This window comes from Loxodonta africana, chromosome 3 (genome assembly GCF_030014295.1).
Source record: "Loxodonta africana isolate mLoxAfr1 chromosome 3, mLoxAfr1.hap2, whole genome shotgun sequence".
NCBI lineage: Eukaryota > Metazoa > Chordata > Mammalia > Proboscidea > Elephantidae > Loxodonta > Loxodonta africana.
This window is the reverse complement of record NC_087344.1, coordinates 205,007,229-205,026,902: the sequence shown is the minus strand read 5'-3', so window position 1 is coordinate 205,026,902 and position 19,674 is coordinate 205,007,229. Positions and strand designations below refer to the sequence as shown.

Below are 19,674 nucleotides of genomic sequence, written 5' to 3'. Positions count from 1 at the left end.
TCCGTTTCTTCTCAAATACAGCAGTCCCTTCATATCTCAAAGGGGGATTCGACTCTCAAATAAGGGTTTTATGCTGAGATTTTCAGGATCCCCAAATCCCACTCCCTGAAGATCATGTCCCACTATAAAACGTTTACTTTCTGCCTGAGAATCACCAGGCCCTCAGCCTCTCGGTTTCCCCTTCACCTCCCTCACCAGTGGCTACCAGTTGCAGTTTTGTTTTGTTGGGTTGTTTTTTTTTTTTTTCTCTCTCTCTCTTTTTTTTTTTCCTGGCTTTTTGACAAACTTCAAAAGCAGTCCCTGCCAACCAACAGCTCCATGTCCTGCCGTAAACGCAGGGCCATCGGCAGCCTTCCTTGCCTCTCTCCCTCCTTCCCTTCCAGGCTTCTGCCTCTCTCCCAGCCTCACCACCAGAATGTTCGGGTATCTTGGTGGAATCACGTATCAGTTACTATACACCTCGGCTTGTGGACCAGAGGGCCTTCTCTTTGCAGGGACCTCCCCCAAGCCACACAGGAAATTGCTCAAGAGATCTTTTCAGGGTCTCTGCCATACTGTGTTCCTTCCTCAGCTGAGGGAGAAGAAATGCAGGATTCCCTGTGTGTCTTCCTAGAACAAAGTACAAACTCCAACTAAAAGCAGTGACCTGCTTTTAAGCCTAAAGCTTGCTTTTCTCTTATCTCCTACCCACTTCTGCTGGAGATTAGGCAGGTCATAAATCATATGGAGCCTCCAACCTGGGGCCTGAGGCACCCTGCCCTCTCCCAGGAACCAACTTTAGAAGCCTCATCCAACCCAATAGGCTGGGCGTCCCTGAGCCATCACTGTCTCTGTCCTGAAGCTTTAGCCAGTTCTGAGAGATTTCCATTGTTCTGTGCATACACTATCTTTGAGATACATCCTGAAGGCAGACTTGTGCATACCACCTGGCGAGGGCAAGTTTTTCTGTGTGTGTACCTATGAGTCGAAATCGATGTGATGGCACAAAACAACAGCTCCCCCAACCCTATCTACCCATGTTTCCCCTTCTAGCAATAGTTTCTAAAGAGGGTCTACCGCAGACTCTAGGGGATTCCATGCTCCCTAGTACTTTATAAAGTCTCCTGAAGGTGACCCCTGTTATTTGAAGGTAGCCTGAATACAGCTGCCCAGGACAAGCCAACTGTCCCCGCAGAGAAGTCAGAGAGCTTCTGAGGCCAAGCGATGAGTCTGGCTTAGAAGAGATGGCCACGGCTAAGGGATAAGCCAGAAGCTGGGAAGAGAGAGCAGAATTGACTCTCAAGCCAGATTATTGCTCATCACAACCTAGTGAGGAGCCTGGATTTGCCTTTGAATAGGGGTGGGAATCACCTCCGAAGCTTACATAAAGTTTGCACTTTCTCTTTTCTTCCTTTCAAAAGCCCCAGGCCTTGTTAAGATTGACTTGGGGCTAAATGTCAGGTCTCATTTTCAAAAGGGAAATCTACGGAAGCCTCAAGATGTGGAGCAGAGAGCAACGTGGGAAATACACACTTCTAGCCGCTGCTTCACTAGAAGCTGACTGCCTGGACTCCGCTGAGGTACGAGAAAAGTCCCCAGGAGTCCCCTCAGCAGGCAGAGGAGCGGTGGGCCTCACCCTGGTACAGCCTCCAGATGTGGACTGGACAGCACACCCCAATACACACCATCTCAGAGGGCACGGGCATCCAGGGGAGTCTCAAGTTTTATCACAAATAGTGTCATCGGAGGGTCCGGTGAGGGGGGCTTTTCAGAAAGTTATGAGGGAAGATGCGACTCACAGAAACAAGAGGACGACCGGACTTTCTAAAAGGACAGTTTGCAAGCAAAAAGGGAAGCCCACAGACGCACACAGAAGACAAGCCTCATTTTGCCAGTTGTTTCTCTTTCAGTACCCGTCTCTGTCTCTTCAGACTCAGCAGCTTCTGCTTTCTGGCAGAGTTTGTGCTCCCACATGTTTGCCCGTTTACAAGCCTTGTCTGCTCCTAACGTTTTTTTTCTGAAGCATTTAAGTCCTCAGCCAAGACACCTGCCCCCCCCCCCCACGCCAAAGGCCTCTCTTCTCTCCCTCTACGTCTTTCCCAGTACACCCCCTGCCTGCCCAGGGGGGTCTCCTGGAAGGACCAGGGTCGATCCCCAGGAGTTGGCCAAGGAGGCGTCGGAGCAGCGGGCATTTGCCCTTCTTGGCAGCAGCGATGAACCGCGGGCTCCCTCCTCCGAGCCAGGGCAGCTGCCTGGGGAGGGGGCGCCCTTGATCCCGCGCCTCGCGCGCTCGTGGCTTCCCGCGTCCGGCGTAGACGCGCGCCCTGCGCCCCCAGCCAGGGTCCCTTACCTCCATGTCCCCCGGGTGCCGACTCCGCCGCGACCGCGCCCGCTCGTCCGGGCCGGTGCTCGTGGTGCCTGCTCTCCGCTCCTTCCCGCCCCGGCCGGGCTCGGGCTGCGGCGCGCACGGGGCTAGGGCGGCGGCGCGGCGAGCCCGGCTCCGCTCGGCTGCGGGACTGCCCGGGCCCAGGGGCCCAGCTCGAGAGAACGAGGAAGGAGGAGGAGAGAAGAGGGAGGGGAGGGGTGGGGAGGAGGGGAGGGAGGCAGGCGATCAGGGTTTAAATTTAGACACAAATCTAAACAGATACTGTCCCTCCCAGGGCAGGACTCAAGAGAGGGAGCCACGACTCCATTAATCTGCCCAAACATGGGGATGGGACAGCCGCCTTGCCCCTCTTTCTGGCAAAGTTTCTCTAGAACCCTGGTCTTTGCCACAGTTTCAGTTCTTCGCAACTTCTCCCGCGTTTAATATGCCTTCTTTCTTTTTATTGCCCTATAAATTAGAGTTGTTCTATCATTCTTATTTTTCCTCCTTTCTGTTCCCTTCTTTTATTTGCACGCTTACTGCTTTCCTTTTCCCTACTCCTTTTTTTTTTTTTTTAATTACGTTAAAGTCTACCTAGTTCTCCTGGAGTTTTAGGGTGGAAAGTTAAGAGGATCTTCCCTCCCTGGTCCCAGGAGAGGAGCAGTTCAGACGGAGGCTTCCACCCCGGTGTGGAACTGACTGGACCAGCTTTCCCTTCTACATCTCTGTCCCGCTACACCTTCAGCCTCACATTTTCAGGAAACCACCACCTATCAGTCTATCATCTTTGCTCATCCGTGTTTCATCTTCTGGAGAAGGAAAAGGAAAATAACTTCGAGCAAACCTTTCAAGCTCCCTGTAGCAGTCAATCTTTTCCTCTCCCCCGATGTGATTGACGCGTTTGACTTCATGAGAATTTCAGCTCCCACAAGCTGCTTGCTGGAGTGCCTTTTCTGTGTTCCTATTAAACACAGTAAAGGACAGGACCCTGAATTTCGGATTCCCATAAGGCTCAGCACTGCAGCCCTCCCCCAGGGCAGTCCCAGCCCCATGGGTAGCAAAGAGGCTGAAGAAGAGGAGGCTGCACCCGAGGGATGCAGGGACTGGAATCTGGTCCAAATTCTTTCTCTGCTTCCAGCTTCCATACTTGCCGCCTGCCAGCCCTTGGTGCCCCTTCTGTATCCCTCCCCCTCTGGCAAAGAGGAGGTGGGGGAGTGACTTCAGAGTTTTGTGAGTGGAAGGAACCGGCTGGCAGGGGTACCTCTGTGTTATTCTGTAACATTCTCCTGCCCACCTCCACTCCCTAATCCCTGACCCAGATTCTGCCAGGGAAAGGGTAAAGGGTAGAACCCGCGATGGTAGGCGCTGTGGAGGGAGACTTGCGGAGAAACCAGGCAGAGGAAATAAGCTCAGAGTTTGCTCACACTAAGGAAAAAAAAAAAAAAGAACACTGCCCTAATTCTGCCTCACATCCCAACACCACCTTCTGCCTTCCAGGTACTTAGTTAGATTGCTGCTCTAGTTACCAGTCTTGGAGACATGAACATCTTCCTGTCATAGAGCCTCCTAAGGTCCCACTTTCTAAAACAGCCTTAATGCCAGAGTGGTTTCTAGTTCCTTTACCTTAGCTGAGAATAGGGGCTCCACCCCTGAGTTCAGATTGAAGGTTCCATCCTAGTTCTGCTACACTTTAGCTGTGTTTCCTTAGACAAGCCACCTAACCTCTTTGGTCCTCATTTTCCTCACCCTATAAAGCGAAGGGGAACCCTGGTGGTGCAAGTGGTTAAGCGTTTGGCTGTTAACTAAAAAGTTCGGGAGTTCAAATCCACCAGCCACTGTAGAGTAAAGCAGGCATTTTGTATAAATATAATGCTTAGGCTCATGTAAAGTTTTAAATGACTCCCTGTTGCCATCAAGTCCATTCTGACTCATAGTGACCCTAGAGGACAGAGTAGAACTGTCCCATAGGGTTTCCAAGGAGCAGCTGGTGGATTCAAATTGCCAACCTTTTGGTTAGCAGCCATAGCTCTTAACCACTGTGCCACCAGGGCTCCTTTAAATGACTAGGGACCCGGTATCTCTTTCATTTAGAGCCTGGCACTCTGGGGCCCACTGGAAGGGACTCCCCCCCCCCCCGCCCCAGGAATTGATGGTGAGTCTCCTCCCATTCCAGTCACAGAGCCATGAAGGTGAAGACACTAGGGCAGAGTTGGCAGCAGGAAAGTAAATTTCCCTGTGCCCTGCAGTGCACTCTTGTGATTTCTTTTTCTTTATTTTTTTTAAGGGTATGGGACTGAGCTGGTGATGAAAGCATCGCTGTTAGTATTTCTGTTAACCCTGCACAACGAGGCTTTCCTTTCTCCTTCCATCTAGCCCTCCTTTCTGCTTAGAAGGGGGTTGCCCCTGCACAGGTTTTTGGCTTCACAAACAGGAGGGCGGAAGTGCCTACCCAGAGGAAACCGTTAGGCCCAGATAGCATCACAGTCACCCCAGGTGACTTACAGCTGCTCCCCTCGCCCTGCCCAGGCCCTTCCCTTGGCAGAGAATGAATGACCCACAAAGCAAACAGGTTTTGTCTCCTCCATGCTCTTGGGTCCCAGGTTGCAATCTGTTGGAGCTTGCACGGGAGTCAAGAAGTACAGAGCCAGGGGCTGCTTCAGAGTCCTTAGGCCCCAAGCAGAGACATTCACTGAGAAGAAGGGGTAGGAAATGGGGAGGAAGGAGCCCCTTACCTGCCCTTTCCACCCTTCCAGAAATCAGAATGGAGGTAACCCAGTAGGTAAATGCCTATATTTTCTGGGTTACAGATCTGCAGCTGTGTGTGCTGAAAGGAACTGACAGCCCAAGGGGAAGGGAAAGTGGCTGTCTGAGGGGTTATTTCCCCTCTTTTCTGGGGGGCTGGCTGGCCCACAAGGATTCATTTCTTTTACTCTCCTTCTTGGCCTACCCCTTCACACCTACCTGGTAGTTTGAACCAGCAAAGCAATAAATATAAGCCAGCACAGAGCAAAGAATGAGGAACACCAGATATGCAGCCTGGGCCAGGGAGGGATTTGTGGAGGAGCCTATGTTACCATGGAGTACTCTGGGCACGTAGTAGGCTGTAAAGGGACATGTAGAGGAGCCCATGTTACCATGGGGAGTCCTGGGCACATAGTAGGCCAAGGAGGCACCTGTGGAGGAAGCCATGTTATCGTGGGGTACCCCAGGTATATAGTAGACCTTCAATAAATGTTTGGTGGATGAATAGATAGCTGAATGAATGGATAGATGACGATTTTGATGCAGCAAATTAGATCTTTGCCTTTAACCCACTCAAGGCTTTATTATTTTCTGCTTTGAATTTTTTTTTTTTTTTTTGGATGCCATTTGTTTTCATTAATGGACGCATGCTGAGTCATGGAGTGTGTTTAAATTTTTGGTTGGTAATATGAATTTTGAGAAATATTATTTGGGAATATATGGGTCCCACAAACCTCAGGGGGTCTCAGGTGCCAGGATTGGTGGGTACCTGTCTGTCCCACCGGTCATGGGTGGCAAGATTTCTTGCAAAACTCACACAGACACACACACACACACAGACACATACACACACCCACTAGTACTCCTTAACTATCACAAGGAAACCATAAATACTCTTACAAGGCTTACCTACCTGTAAAAAAACCAAATGAGACAAAATTTTTTACCCCATCACACTTCCTGAATGCACTACCTCACATTTAAGGTTGATATCCCAGCTATTTTGCTTCAATGAATATTTCTTTCACCTTTCACCCTTACACAAGTTCCCACTGGAGAGCAGCACATACTTTTAGCAAAGCCAGAGAAACCCAAGAGACAGAAAAAGTGGGTGGGACACTACATGTCACATGGGTCTTGATCAAAGGCAGAGCCCTTTTCCATGAATAGGACTCCAATGGGAGAAAAGACCCAGTGGAAGAAAAGACCATTGAAGGCCACAGTATATTAATCAGTTACTTAGTTTTCCAGGAGAACTGCAAAAAGCTCTAATTAATCACCTTTTAGTAAGTGATTACACTGTGCTGCAGATCATCTGCTTTTAAAATTAAGAGAAAGAAGAAAACATGCTATAATGCTAATTTCAAAATATGTATACTTCAGCCTTAAATCTCAGGAACATGGAAAAAAGCAGAAAAACAAAAAAACAACTCATTCTATCACAAGTGATTGTCACTGAGAAATGGAATTGAGTACCCTGAAATAAAAACACAAAGGCTTGTGTGTTTTTATGTGTTTAAAGCACAGCAATGGAAGGTTTCCCAGAGGAAGACAGTAAATGTTTTTAACATGTGAAAAGTAAATGGAGAAGGAAGACAGCAGGGCAGAAATGGGGGCTGCACAAGGAGGGTTTGGGGGTGGTAGAAGGCAGCCAGCAGGGGTTAGGGATCCCATGAGGAGAGTTTTCCTCTGGGCCTGTAGGGAAATGACCTTTAGCAATCAGGAGATTGACTACATAGGGAAATTGAGCAAATCAGTAGACATGTTGAGAGCAATGGGAGCCAGGTTTCTCACTGTTGGAGAACAGAGGTACAAATATGCAAAGAGTAAGGGCTAGAGTGGACCCTGTGGTATTGTACTGGAGTGGGAGGTGTTAGTGTGAACCCACAGCTCACAAAATATATACATAAATATAGAAATAAATGTAGATGAAAATGTAATACATACAGAATTCTCACCTGCCACAAGGAAGGCCTGGGTTCGATTCCCAGCCAATGCAACATTCTGTTTTTTGGGGCCCTGGTGGTGTAGTTGTTAAAGAGCTTGGCTGCTAACCAAAAGGTCTACAGTTTAAATCCACCAGCCACTCCTTGGAAACCCTATGGGGCAGTTCTACTGTGTCCTATAGAGTCACTATGGGGCAGAACTGACTCAACAGCAATGGGATTTTAAGGACGTACATATATCTCCTAGTCTGATCTGCTGAAAGGGTCTAGTAGGACTGACACCCCAGCAGGAATGAATACACACAGAGCCCAGATCTTGGTTTCTAAGTACCATTCTCCACTAAAGGAACCAGGGCTCCTTGGAGGAAATGGTTGATTACAGGGCCAGGGCAGGTACAGAACAGGACAAGCCTGGAACATTATATTGTGCCAGAAGATTCTCAATGAATGAATGGGGACGTGTTAAAAGGATACAGAAGTCACCTTGCAGGAGCTCCAACTGACAATATTGGGATAATTTAAGCATCGAAATAAATAATGGTAAGTAAATAAATAGTAAATAATGCCAACAATGGATTATAACCCATTCATTAAAACAGGAATGCATGAGTCAATACTGATATAAATAAATCAGTGGATAAACAAATGCAGAGAAGAGAAAGATTTCTTTACAACTGAACGTCAACTTACAAATGTAAGAAAAAAATTAATTTAGAAAATTCACCATCTGGCAACCATCATAGTTATGATAATCTCAGGTAGAAATATCAGAGGATCCTAAATCTAGTGGGTAAAAGTCAGATAAGGACTGGAATTTCACACAATTTCAAAGTATCTCCCCACAACATACGTATTCCTTACAAAGGGAGAAAAAAGTAACTTTACAGAGAAAAAACCTGACAAAGTCCATATTAACCAAGTGATCAAAGTTAACACCACTGTGGTGAAATGAGTTTCTGTATGTGGCCTTTTGCTTTGGTTCTTTGGAAAAACATTTTGAGAAATTTTCCCCCTAAGCCCTGAAGAGTTACCTTTCCCCTAGTTTTCTGCCCCTGAGGGTTTGTTACCTTGTCCATGGTGATTGACTTTTCTTGGATAAACTGTCCATGGTGATCAACTTTTCCTTGACTGCAGCTTGCCCTGTGGTTGGTATATACCTTCCAGGGATTGGTCAATAGACTATGCAAATGACAAGTCTGTAGCCTACTATGCAAATTAAGTATCTGTGGCCTACCAAGAGGGGAGTTCGTGGCCCCCTGCTGAAGGAGACCATACCTTGAAATTGATCAAGAGTTTGTGTATATAAGCGGCCAACCTCACAGAGGTTTTAGAGACAGAAAGAAGCAGGAAGAGCAGGAAGAAGCAAAAGGAAGAAAGCGAGAAGAAGCAGCTCCTAAAAGAGCCATACCGTGCATCAAGGGCTGTAATATTGAAGACAGCAAGAGACCCAAAAGGGGCCCGACAGCAGAGATGGTGAAGACAGGCCTGGGAGGGGTCCTGTGGTAGAGTTGGTGGTGATGGACAGCAGGGCCAAGAGCAGCCCTTCCTGAGGGGGCCAAGAGGAGCTTGTCCTCAGGGGGCTGAGAGGAACACTGCACAGCCAAGAGAGTTGCTGAGAGAGTTGGCCTGCACTGAAGAAGGGAGACTTTGCCTACCTGCTTCCTGACCCTGATCCCGACTTGTAACCTATTGATCCTGATCCCAAATTGTACCCTGTTACTTCCTTATTAAACCACTTCACTATAGGTATGGTTTGTGAATTCTGTGTGGCCGTTGCAACAGATTACTAAAACCAGAAGAGAAGTAGAGAGTGTCATGGGAGGGACAGCTGGTGTCAGAATTGTTAAAAAGAAAAAAAAGAGGTTGGAGGGCAGAGGTATATCTGACCACCACCTCACGGGAATCAGCTTTGGGCTGATCCTGGTTATTATCTCCCTGGTCTTAAACAAGTTCGGACATTACTACTAACACCCTTTTACAACCACCAGTAATGGGACACATTAAGTTCATGTACAACCTGACAGAATGCAACAAGAAGAACTTATCATCACCTCTATGATATTCTGGCCAAAATACAAAACCTGAATGTAATCATGGGAAAACCTTGGACAAATCCTGTCGTGTGATGGATCACTTTCGTGTGGTCTTTCTCGCCATGGTCTTGTAATTCCCACTCAAGTGATTGGGTGGAACTGTGTGATAGGGTAATTGTGGCCCACCAAAGGAATTGGTTGGTTTTGCCATCCCGCTGGGTTTGAAATGAGCCACAGAGGAGCCTACCACCACCTAGGAAGAAGAGCCAGCACATCCTTTGGACCCACGATCCCTCCACTGAGAAGCTCCTGGAACCAAGAGGCGGAGAGGGAGAGAGAGCTGTAACACTGAGGGCAGTGAGAAGTGGTGGCAGGAGAGACCGAAAGTAGAGACCCAGCAGCAGGAGACTACGTGTTGGGCTTCCTGGCCCACGGAGAGTGAACACTGAGTGCCTTTGGGCAGAGGCCTTTTAGGGCTAGGGCCAGGGCCAGGGAGAGGGATGCCTGCAAGCATGGCTAGGAAGAGGCTATCCTGAAGGAAGAGCTGTATCCTGAGTGTTCCTGAGCCTGAACTGTAATTGTTACTTCCCTAATAAACCCCATAATTGTGAGTATTGTCTGTGAGTTCTGTGAGGCCATTGCAATGAATTATCGAACCAAGCAGAGAAGTAGAGCGCTGTGGGAGGGATAGTTGGTTTCAGAACTAGTAAAGATAGCAGAGAGAGGAGGCATGTCTGACCTCCACCTCATGGAAATCATCCTTGGGTTGTTGATCTTGATTCTCCTTCCCCTTTGTGAAGTGAAAGGAGGTCAGACACCACCCTTAAGCAGTTTTTACAAACCCAGATAGGGAGACATTCCTCAAACTGACTGCTCTGTAATCTTAAAAAGTGCCAATTTTAGAAAAGTCAGGGAAAGGCCAAGGAAGTGCTCCAGGTTAAAGGAGACTAGAGAGCAGTGACAACTGGGTTCAATGTGTGATTCTGGATTGGCTCCATTGACTGTAAAGTGTATTAAGAACTTTATAGTTCTTAATATACTTTATAGACCCGAAGAACAAAATTACATGTTCCAAGTCAATTTTTTTACTTTCTAATTTTCAAATATAACTTTTGTGTTAACATCCAAATTTGAATGTAATTTTTACTTTATAATTTTTTTTTCGATTATTCAATGTATTTGTTACCAGAATAAGGTTCTTGCCTCTCACTGGTCAAGAATGAGCAAGTAAGTCACGTAGAGTTTTCCACACGAGCAAAGCTTTATTGAAGAGGCTTGCAAGCAGAGACGAGGAGGGCCTAAGCAAAACATACCCCTGTCTCACAGAACAAAAGATGGGCCTGGGTTTTTAAAAGCTCTTGGGTGGGAAAAGATTCATGTTTATTCATAGGCACAGGTGGGGATATGTTAACTAAGGTGTGTGTGCAGCAGCTTTCTAAGATGGCGCCTGTCCCAGAGGCCTCTGGGATTTGTAGCAGAACTTATTATGGGGTGTTGCGCCTGCGCAGTCTCCCGGCTGCTGCTGCTGCCCCTCACTGCCCCTGGTGGATGGTCACACAGGGGTCACAGGTGTGTGTTCTGGTCCCTGGGGCTGGTTTTCTCCAGCTGTTTCTGAAAGACAACTTTAAAGAAGTTTGCAGGCTAGTTTCTGATACCTTGTCCCATTGGTCTGGGGAATGGCTTTGTTTCCGTACCCTGGCCTATTTCTTTTTACTTTGTTTGCAGATTTGGGGGGGCCCTCTGTTTTCTGTCTTATATTTGCTACAGTAGAACCAAATTTAAAAGGTGACATAATTTTATATCCAGGTAACATAAAATGGCTACAACTAAGTGGAACACAAAAATGAAAGCTCACAGAAGATAAAAAGAAAAGGATATGTGAATTCCTAAAGACAATTCCAAAATTAAACATAATGAATGAGAAGACACTTCTTCCATTGAACGCTTGGGTTTAATGGGTACAAATTGTTGTACTAGTACTGCTAGTGCTGAAATTACTAATAGCAATATGAATATAACAGAATTTGTTCCAAATTCTGCATCCATCCCTTGCTATAATAAAAAAATTAATAATGGCATAGAAAATTAAACTATTTTAGAATCTGAAATTGTCACATTTGCAGACCCCATAAATAACAGAAATACAGATCCTGTTTTGTGGAATAGTATTTCTGGTAATGATATAAATTATTGGATCAAAAAAGAGGGCCAAGTGATTGTCAACATCACAGTGGACCATTTGAAAATTCATGTAGAAAATTTCTGGATGGTAAACAAACAAGGGTCTATAGCCAGAATACATTTCTAGGGTGCAATGCTAATGGTGAAAATTATACAAGGAAGCAGCTACTATATTCTCCGTCAGCTCTGTATATTGTTTTGTTTGCAAACTGTTTAGCCCTGAGTCATTTAATTCTCAGTTTGCTATGGATACCCTTTGCCATCAAGTCGATTTCAACTCATAGCGATGCTATAGGGCAGAATAGAACTGCCCCATAGAGTTTCCAAGGAGCGCCTGATGGATTCGAACTGCAGACCTTTCGGCCAGCAACAGTAGCACTTAACCACAACACCACCAGGATTTCCAATGGACTTAGAAATTGGTGCAACTTGAATATGATAAACATGAAAACAGTTTAATTCACAGAGATTGTATTGGTGTCATATTTAAGCAGAAGACATAGTTTTGGCTTACCTCATGAACCAAAAACACAAATTAATGAAGAACGTCAGTATTAGAAAGCCTTTTTGCAGTGCATTATTGCTGTCATTTGTAACAATCGATGAAGGTGGACTATCTTTTTTAGGAAGAAACAAAGCATTTGGTTCCCCACAAAATGGAAATTTTGGGGGGTTTACTTGACCTTGTTGCTCAGTTTAATCCATCTTTAGCGCGTCACATCTCAAAATATGTTAACACAAGAAAGGGCAACCTACCGTATTATGCCAAAAACAACATGTGAAGAATGAATAAACTTAATAAATGATAAAGTTTGATCAACTTATTTTCAGTGAAATAAGTATAGCTCGATATTTCAATTTGTCTGTATGTTACCGGAATAAGATTCTTGCCTCTTTCTGGTCAAGAATGAGAAGGTAAGGCATGTAGTTTGCCACATGAGCAAAGCTTTATTGAAGAGGCTTGCAAGCGGAGACGAGGAGGGCCTAGAGCAATGCTTACCCTCATCTCACAGAACTGAAGATGGGCCTGAGTTTTTAAAAGTTCTTGGGCTTGAAAAGATTCATGTTTATTCATAGACACAGGCGGGGATATGTTAACTAAGGTGTACACGCAGCAGCTCTCCAAGATGGCTCCTGTCCTGGAGGCCCCTGGGATTCGTAGCAGGACTTATTATAGGGTGTTGCGCTTGTGCAGTCTCTCACTCCCCTGGTTCGATTCCCCAGCTGGAGCTGTAACCCCTCACTGCCCCTGGTGGAAGGTCACACGGTGGTCACGGGTGGATGTTCTGCCCATGTCCCTGGGCCTGGTTTTCTCCAGCTGCCTCTGAAAGGCAACTTTAAAGAAGTTTGCTGGCTATTTTTAGATGCCCTGCCCCATTGTTCTGGGGAATGGCTTTGTTTCTGGGCCCTGGCTCTGTTCTTATTTCTTTGTTTACAGATTTGGGGGCCACTCCGTTCCTTGTCTTAATAAGTTCCTAAGTTCCACACCCAAACCCCTATTACCTCCCTGATAAAAAAAAAATCCCTGGTAGTATCCTCTATTTCTCTTTTACTTGCTTCTCCTCTAACCACACCAGTCTTTTCGCTGTTTCTCAAACAGGCACCCTCCAGTCTCAGGGCCTTTGCTCCCTGTCTTATGTACATTCCACTTCTGATCATTTTCATACAGATCAGCTAAGTATTGTTCAAAGATGCTGTCTTAGTCGTCTAGTGCTGCTGTAACAGAAATACCACAAATGGATAGCTTTAACAAAGAGAAGTTTATTTCCTCCTGGTAAAGAAGCTTAAATGTCCAAATTCAGGGTGTCAGCTCCAGGGGAAGGCTTTGTCTCTGTAGGCGTTCTCGTCAATCTTCCCCCTCTCTGCGCAGGGACCTCAGGTCTGAAGGATGCGCTCTGCTCCCAGCACTGCTTTCTTGGTGGTATGGGGTCCTCCATCCCTCTGCTAGCTAATCCCTTTTATATCTCAAGAGATTGCCTCAAGACACAATCTAGTCTTGTAGATTGAGTCCTGCCTCACTAACACAACTGCCGCCCATCCTCCCTCATTAACATCACAGAGGCAGGGTTTACAACAAGGAAAGTCACACAACACTGGTAATCATGGCCCAGCCAAACTAATACACACATTTTGGGGTGACATAATTCAATCCATGACAGATACGTATCTCCAACACATGGGAAACCTGTGGAGAGATTTATCACACTTACTAGGTAAAAAGTCATACCGGTAAAGAAACTGCAAATCAAGTATTTCACTATTTATGTGAAGCTTGCGAAATTGATTTTTCTAAGTACAGAGGCCAGTCCTCTGACAATGTTGCCAGTATGTCAGGGCATTATAAAGGTATGCAAAAGAAAATTTTAGAACATAATGTATGTGCCATTTTCATACCATGTGCTTCGCATTCACTTCATCTTATATGATGTAACACAATCGATTGTTGTCTGGAAGCAGCTGTTTTTTTTTCTACTGTTTAGTTACTCTGTACATTTTTTGCCTCCTCTATTCAATGGACAGTTCTTAAAACATATTTAGGCAGTGGTTCAGTCTTAAAATGTCTTTTTTTAATTATTGTACTTTAGATGAAGGTTTACAGAACAAACTAGCTTCTGACTAAACAATTAGTACACATATTGTATGTTGACATTGGTTGCCAACCCCATGACATGTCAGCACTCTCCGTTCTTGACCTGGGGTTCCCTATTACCAGCTTTCCTGTTCCCTCCGACTTTCTAGTCCTTGCCTCTGGGTTGGTGTGCCCCTTTAGTCTCGTTTTGTTTTATGTGCCTGTTCAATCTTTACGTGAAGTGTAAAGAAGGGTAAGGAGTGGCTTCAGTGCTGAGTTAAAAGGTTGTCTCCAAGAGCCATACTCTCAGGGTTTCTCCAGTCTCTGCCCGGCCAGTAAGTCTGGTCTTTTTTTGTGAGTTAGAATTTTATTCTACACTTTCCTCCAGCTCTGTCTGGGACCCTCTATTGTGATCCCTGTCACAGCAGTCAGTGAAAGTGTCTGTCGCACACATGTTGGGACGTGCCTGCTGTAGCAGTGAGTGTAATCCTAGAATCATACGCTCAGATTCTAGATGTCTTAGAAAATACTGCTGAAAGCTAGACACAAAAAGAGATACCAAAAAAGAAGCTGAAAACATCACTAACAAAATGCAAACACTAGAGTGTGTATTTATGTTGGTTATGTGGGGTAATACTTCGCAGCATTTTCATCGGACGTGTCAAGCTCTCTGGGACTCAGGAGTAAATTTAAAGGATGCACAGACCTCTACCCGTCATTAATAGGATGTTTATATAATTTAAGAGAAGATTTTGAAAATACAACAAAGCAAATACTGATTATCAAGCAGTTCACCATCGCAGAAATATTAGAAACAAGTGAATGATAGAAGAGCCGGAGATCAATTTCACGGAACCACATACTACACACCATCATTGACACACTTGAATCTTACGTGAAAAAAGAAGAGTAAAAATGTATAAAGTTCTTTCAAACAAATTTTCCTTCTTAAACAAAGTGGATATACCTGATGAAGGACATATGAAGGCATCCAAGAAATTAGCGCAGGCTTATCCTGACGAGTTATTTCTTTCTTACATGAGAACTAAGTTTACGGATTCAGAAAAGACAAATTTCACTCACATAGGCATGTATGATTCCACAATAGAAAATAAAATACAATGCATGTTTCCCAGTGTTGATATTCCTTTATGCATATTCCTAACTTTAATGATCACAAACTGCACAACAGAACGCTCATTTTCATCCCTAAAGAGACTCAAAAACCCTCCGTGTAAAGCAATGATTCAGTGAAGACTTGATCCATTACCCTTGTTATGTATAGAAGCAGATACTGTTTGGCAGCTTAATTGTGATGAAATCATTGAAGAATTTGTAAAAGTAAAGAATAGAAAGAAATGTTTTTAAGTATAACATGTTGAGACAAAATATTTATCTAAAAATAAAATATAGTAAGTTGTTGTAATATTTGTTTTCTGATCATTAAGCTTTCTTTTATGACATCTTTTCATTTGTTCATTTATAATTATAGCATTTATCATGAAACAGGCATCAAAATTGAAGTATGAGCCATTTAAAGTAAAACTGATGAAAGTCAGTTTTTTGTTGTGGGAGGTCAACAGAATTTTACATTGATTGTTGAAACAACAAAGTTCACTGACCCATTTTCTTTGTTTGTAGAATATGTAGAATATTCTTTTTGTAGAAAATGTCGTATATAGTAAAAATCTTAGTAACCTGCATCCACTAAAAATTTTATAATCCAGTTCATCTCATTTCACTAAAAGGGCTTATGCCACTTTTGTGTTCAATCGCTGATATTATAGTACGTTTAAAAAGAAGTTACATCACAGATAGCTAAGACACATACACACACATACATACATGTAGACATAACTCACATATCTCATTGAAATGCGTGAGCAAGCAGAGGAGGGGCAACACAGATTATTAGTGTTGAGGGCCTTCACATGCCTTAATGTGGGCTTGGCCTGATGTTGGTAATGCCATTCTTCTAGAATGATGAAGGAGGGAGAAGGGAAAGTTTTTCAAGTCTTTCTTTGTAAAAATATCTTTGTGTTCTTTCAGTAGTTGCAGTGAACACTTGTACTTTTGTAATTTTGGAGGAGAATTTTAATTAAAAAAAAGAAGAGAACGGAAGAGCCAAGCTGGGCTAAGGAAAGGCTGGACATGCTGAAGGAGACTGCACTCAGCTCAGGGAAGCTGAGGGAGGGGCTAGGTGTCTGCAGCTGAGAGAAGGGCCAGCCAGAGATTTCCTGGGATTGGGCCAGAGGAAGCTGGGCCAGGACACTGGGGTTAATCACTAAGGTCTAGAAGGAAGCTCAAGTATTTTCATACCCAGAGAGTATATGATGCAGAACACCTGAGAGGGACTACAGTGGGTCTCAACTGAGGCTGGAAATTAAAATGACCAAGGGATTAAGCTTTGAAGAAATTTTTATGCTTCGACCCCACCCCAGATCAATAGGGAATGGTGTCGGAAGTCAGTATTTATCTTTGGTGCCAAGGTAAATCCCATATAGCCTAAGCAAATGGTGGAAATACAATTGTCCTTGCCAGAAACTAGTTTAAGAAGGTATATGTGAAGAAATTTTGGCCGATGAGATATAAACAGGAATCTTTCTCTTTCCTGATAAAGAAACACACAGGAAGAGATGCCCTGCTAAATATAGGATGCTGTCCTATCTGATATGATGCCTGGAACTGCAGCAACCATCTTGCTACCATGAGGCAAAGTTGGGAAAAACAAATGCCATGAGGACAGGTTTCTCTCTCTCTCTCTCTTTTTAATCAGTGTGCATCCCATGTGCCTAAATCAAGGCCAGGCACAAATAGGCACTCAAATATTTATTGAATAAAGAGCCCAATGATTTTGTTGAGGCACTAAAACTGACCAACCCTGAAGTGACTTTTCCCTGAACTCGTTATGTGAAGTAATAAATTTTTTATTGCTTAAGCACTTTGGTTATGATCTTTTGTTATAGCTTAAGGCATTCAGCTGATTCAGATAGCCTCATCTCACAACAAGATGTGAAAATAAGACACATAAGTCAGTACAGAGAAAGAAGTAATCCCTCAGAAAAATATCAAGCAGAGATAGGGAAAAAGAGAAAGAGAAACACGCATGCAAACACACACTGAGATGGATAAACAGAGAGACCAGAAAAATGTAAGGCAGAAAGAGAGAGTGGGAAACCTAATTAATATTGAGGAAGGAAAGCTTTTTTTTTTTTAGATTAGACAAATAAGTAATAACCATCAGAATTTGAAGTGTTTTAATTCCCATCTAAGTTTTAGACAACAGGTGGCCTTGAACATCCTCTATCTTTTATTATTATAAACAGGAAAAAGAGCTAATTTTTTTTTTTGAGAGTAAATGGGGTGACATTTACAGAATTAAAGGTATATTTTTATGAAGAAATTCCATATCACAATGCCTTTAAGGATTGTTAGGAATGTTAAGTGATATTGCAGTTTTGCCACTAGAGGCATTTATTAATCTTGGACTGGGAAATGAACTGCCAAAAGCTGGAGGTTACCCTCTTGGCTTTAAAATTAATATATCCAATGATTCTACACTAATAAAGTGAAGGAGTCCTTTGGTGGTGCAAATGGTAAACGCTCTCAGCTGCCAATTGAAAGGTAACAGGTTATAAGAAAGAATGGTACCCAAATCCCACCTACCATCCATTCCCTTTGTCTTTTTACATGGATAACAGACAGAGAGTTATGCGGAAAGATTTCCACGTAATGAATTCTTGTTTTCAACCTTGGCAAAGTGCTTATTTGCAAAAATCTACTAAAAACCTGTGCCCCTACCTGTTAATCTCTCTTTCCTTCCTAGGGTAGTCTCACGGACCATCCGTTTGCTCATGATGGAAACCTAGGAGTCATTCTTGATTCTTCCTTCATTTTTACTACCGAGCTGCTGAAATTCTAGCTCCGAAATGTGTCTCTGTCCCTCCTGCCATCACCTGCCCCATCACAGTCACTGCCTCTTTCATCGGAATAATGCAAATTGTGTCTTAGTTAATTTTCATATCTCCTAATTGTTCTTCTGGACTTTAGCCTTGACTCACCACCTCCCCTCATCGATTTTCTTGTCTACAGGCAGTAATCTAAAACATGTAAACAGCTCCTAGGTGCACTCAGAAGAAAGCATACCTTCTGAAATACCTCCCTTGCTTACCTCTTCTCAACAGAGAACACCTTGCACTCTACACTCCAGCCATCTTCAACTGCTGTCAGGTTCCTAAATAACTTTTCTTCCTCCTGAAACATGTTTGTTGATTTGCACCAAGCTAAAGCTTGGCGGGGCCAAGATGGCACAGTAGTCACATGCTTCCGGTGAAACCTCTTACAACAAAGCCTCGAAAAAAACAAGTGAAACGATTATATTTATCACAATCTAGGAGCCCTGAACATCAAAGGCAAAGTTAAAAAATGGACTGAGCACAGGGGAACGGAGAGACAGTTCAGAAGCAGAGAGGAGTTGCCAGACCCGAATCGCTGGGAACCCTCAGGCGCCATTCCCAGGAGCAATTGTGGTGGGCTGGTACTAGCGTTCAGCCACAGTTCCCTCAGGGAAAAACAGCCAGCCACACAGTCTACTCACACCACTGCAACCAGAGAAGAACAGCGCTCTCAGCAAAAGCTAAATACTAGCACATATTTCACATGCCCCCAGGCCCCAAGCCAGCTTCAGTAGATGTTGATTTCCCTGGGCCTGAGATAGGCCTGCTGAGCACCCTGAGCCATTCTCCTGGCCTTGGAGAAAGAATAAATACACAATTGGGGGAAAAGATAATCTGCAAGCTCTACTAACCTGGGAGCTCAGGACAGAAGCAGCTCCTGTCCAGGCATAAACGGTCCGTGGACTTTGAATACCTTTCCCCCGTGCATGAACCAGTGTGGGCCTATCTCAGGGGAATAGGCCCTTGTTGGAAGACTGCAACTGTTTCAGCTGTGTGGTAGAGAGGTGGATGTTTGATGTTTGACACTGCTTTGCCTATTAAACAGGGTCCTCACCTACTCACGTCAGGGGCCTAAGGACTGGTGGCTCCACTCAGGTCACCCAGCCACCCACGACAGGGATCCAAGGGTAACTGGTACCGCCCAGTCCTTACAACCAAAAGCATTGGGTGCCCATGGTTCATCTGCAGAACCCACTCACCTGTGCATTCTAGGGAACAGAGACACGCTTTCATCACAGACACTCTTGGGATGGTTGTCAGCCCTCTGCCTTGTTCACAGCTTGACCCCCTACTGCAACTGGATACCGGTACCTACAACAATCACCCCTGCCCCTCTAAGACTGTAGGACAGAGCCTATACCACATACTTGATGACCAACTACCCGGACACATGAGCTGAATCCATACAAAAAATTGAATGGACTCCTAGATTGATACACCTGATAACACCTCTAGGCATCTGGTGACAGGACGTCAGAGCTTCCAAGGTGAAAATAATTAACCTAGCTCACTCAAGCAACCTATTTGGGCATATCAAAACAAAACAAAGCAAGAAGCTAGGATACAGTAAGCAAACATTAAATAAACTAATACAACAACCTAGAGATGGCTCAGAGACAACAGTCAATATCAAATCACATAAAGAAACAGACCATGATTGCTTCAACTAGCTCTCAGAACAAAGAATCAAGGGATCTTCTGAATGAATGTGCTCTCCTGGAATTACCTGATGCAGAATTCAAAAGACTAATATACAGAACTCTTCAAGACATCAAGAGTGAGATCAAGAAGGAGATCAGGGAATACACAGAACAAGCCAAGGAACACAGAGATAATGCAGTTGAAGAAATTAAAAAGGTTATTCAGGAATATAATGAAAAATGAATAATTTAATAAGCTGGAA

General features: G+C 44.4%; 1 protein-coding gene and 1 long non-coding RNA gene across 3 annotated transcripts in view; both read right to left on the bottom strand.

Annotated features, from left to right (window-relative positions):
* Positions 1–2,554, bottom strand: part of RCSD1 (RCSD domain containing 1) — an 83,132-nt gene extending 80,578 nt beyond the window's left edge. Inside the window, exon 1 of one of the 2 annotated variants that reach the window (XM_023554236.2) lies at positions 2,330–2,554. In XM_023554236.2, coding sequence (XP_023410004.2) covers positions 2,330–2,335 — 6 coding nt within the window. In that variant the 5' untranslated portion in view covers positions 2,336–2,554. The remainder of the gene's footprint in view (positions 1–2,329) is intronic. The other variant, XM_064282909.1, reaches the window with a different exon arrangement.
* A 3,127-nt stretch (positions 2,555–5,681) lies between these two features.
* Positions 5,682–19,674, bottom strand: part of LOC111751983 (uncharacterized) — a 43,797-nt gene continuing 29,804 nt past the window's right edge. Inside the window, exons 2-4 of the long non-coding RNA XR_010321594.1 lie at positions 18,623–18,760; positions 17,987–18,166; positions 5,682–13,431 (exon numbers count right to left, since the gene is read on the bottom strand). This is a non-coding gene — a long non-coding RNA (uncharacterized LOC111751983). The remainder of the gene's footprint in view (positions 13,432–17,986; positions 18,167–18,622; positions 18,761–19,674) is intronic.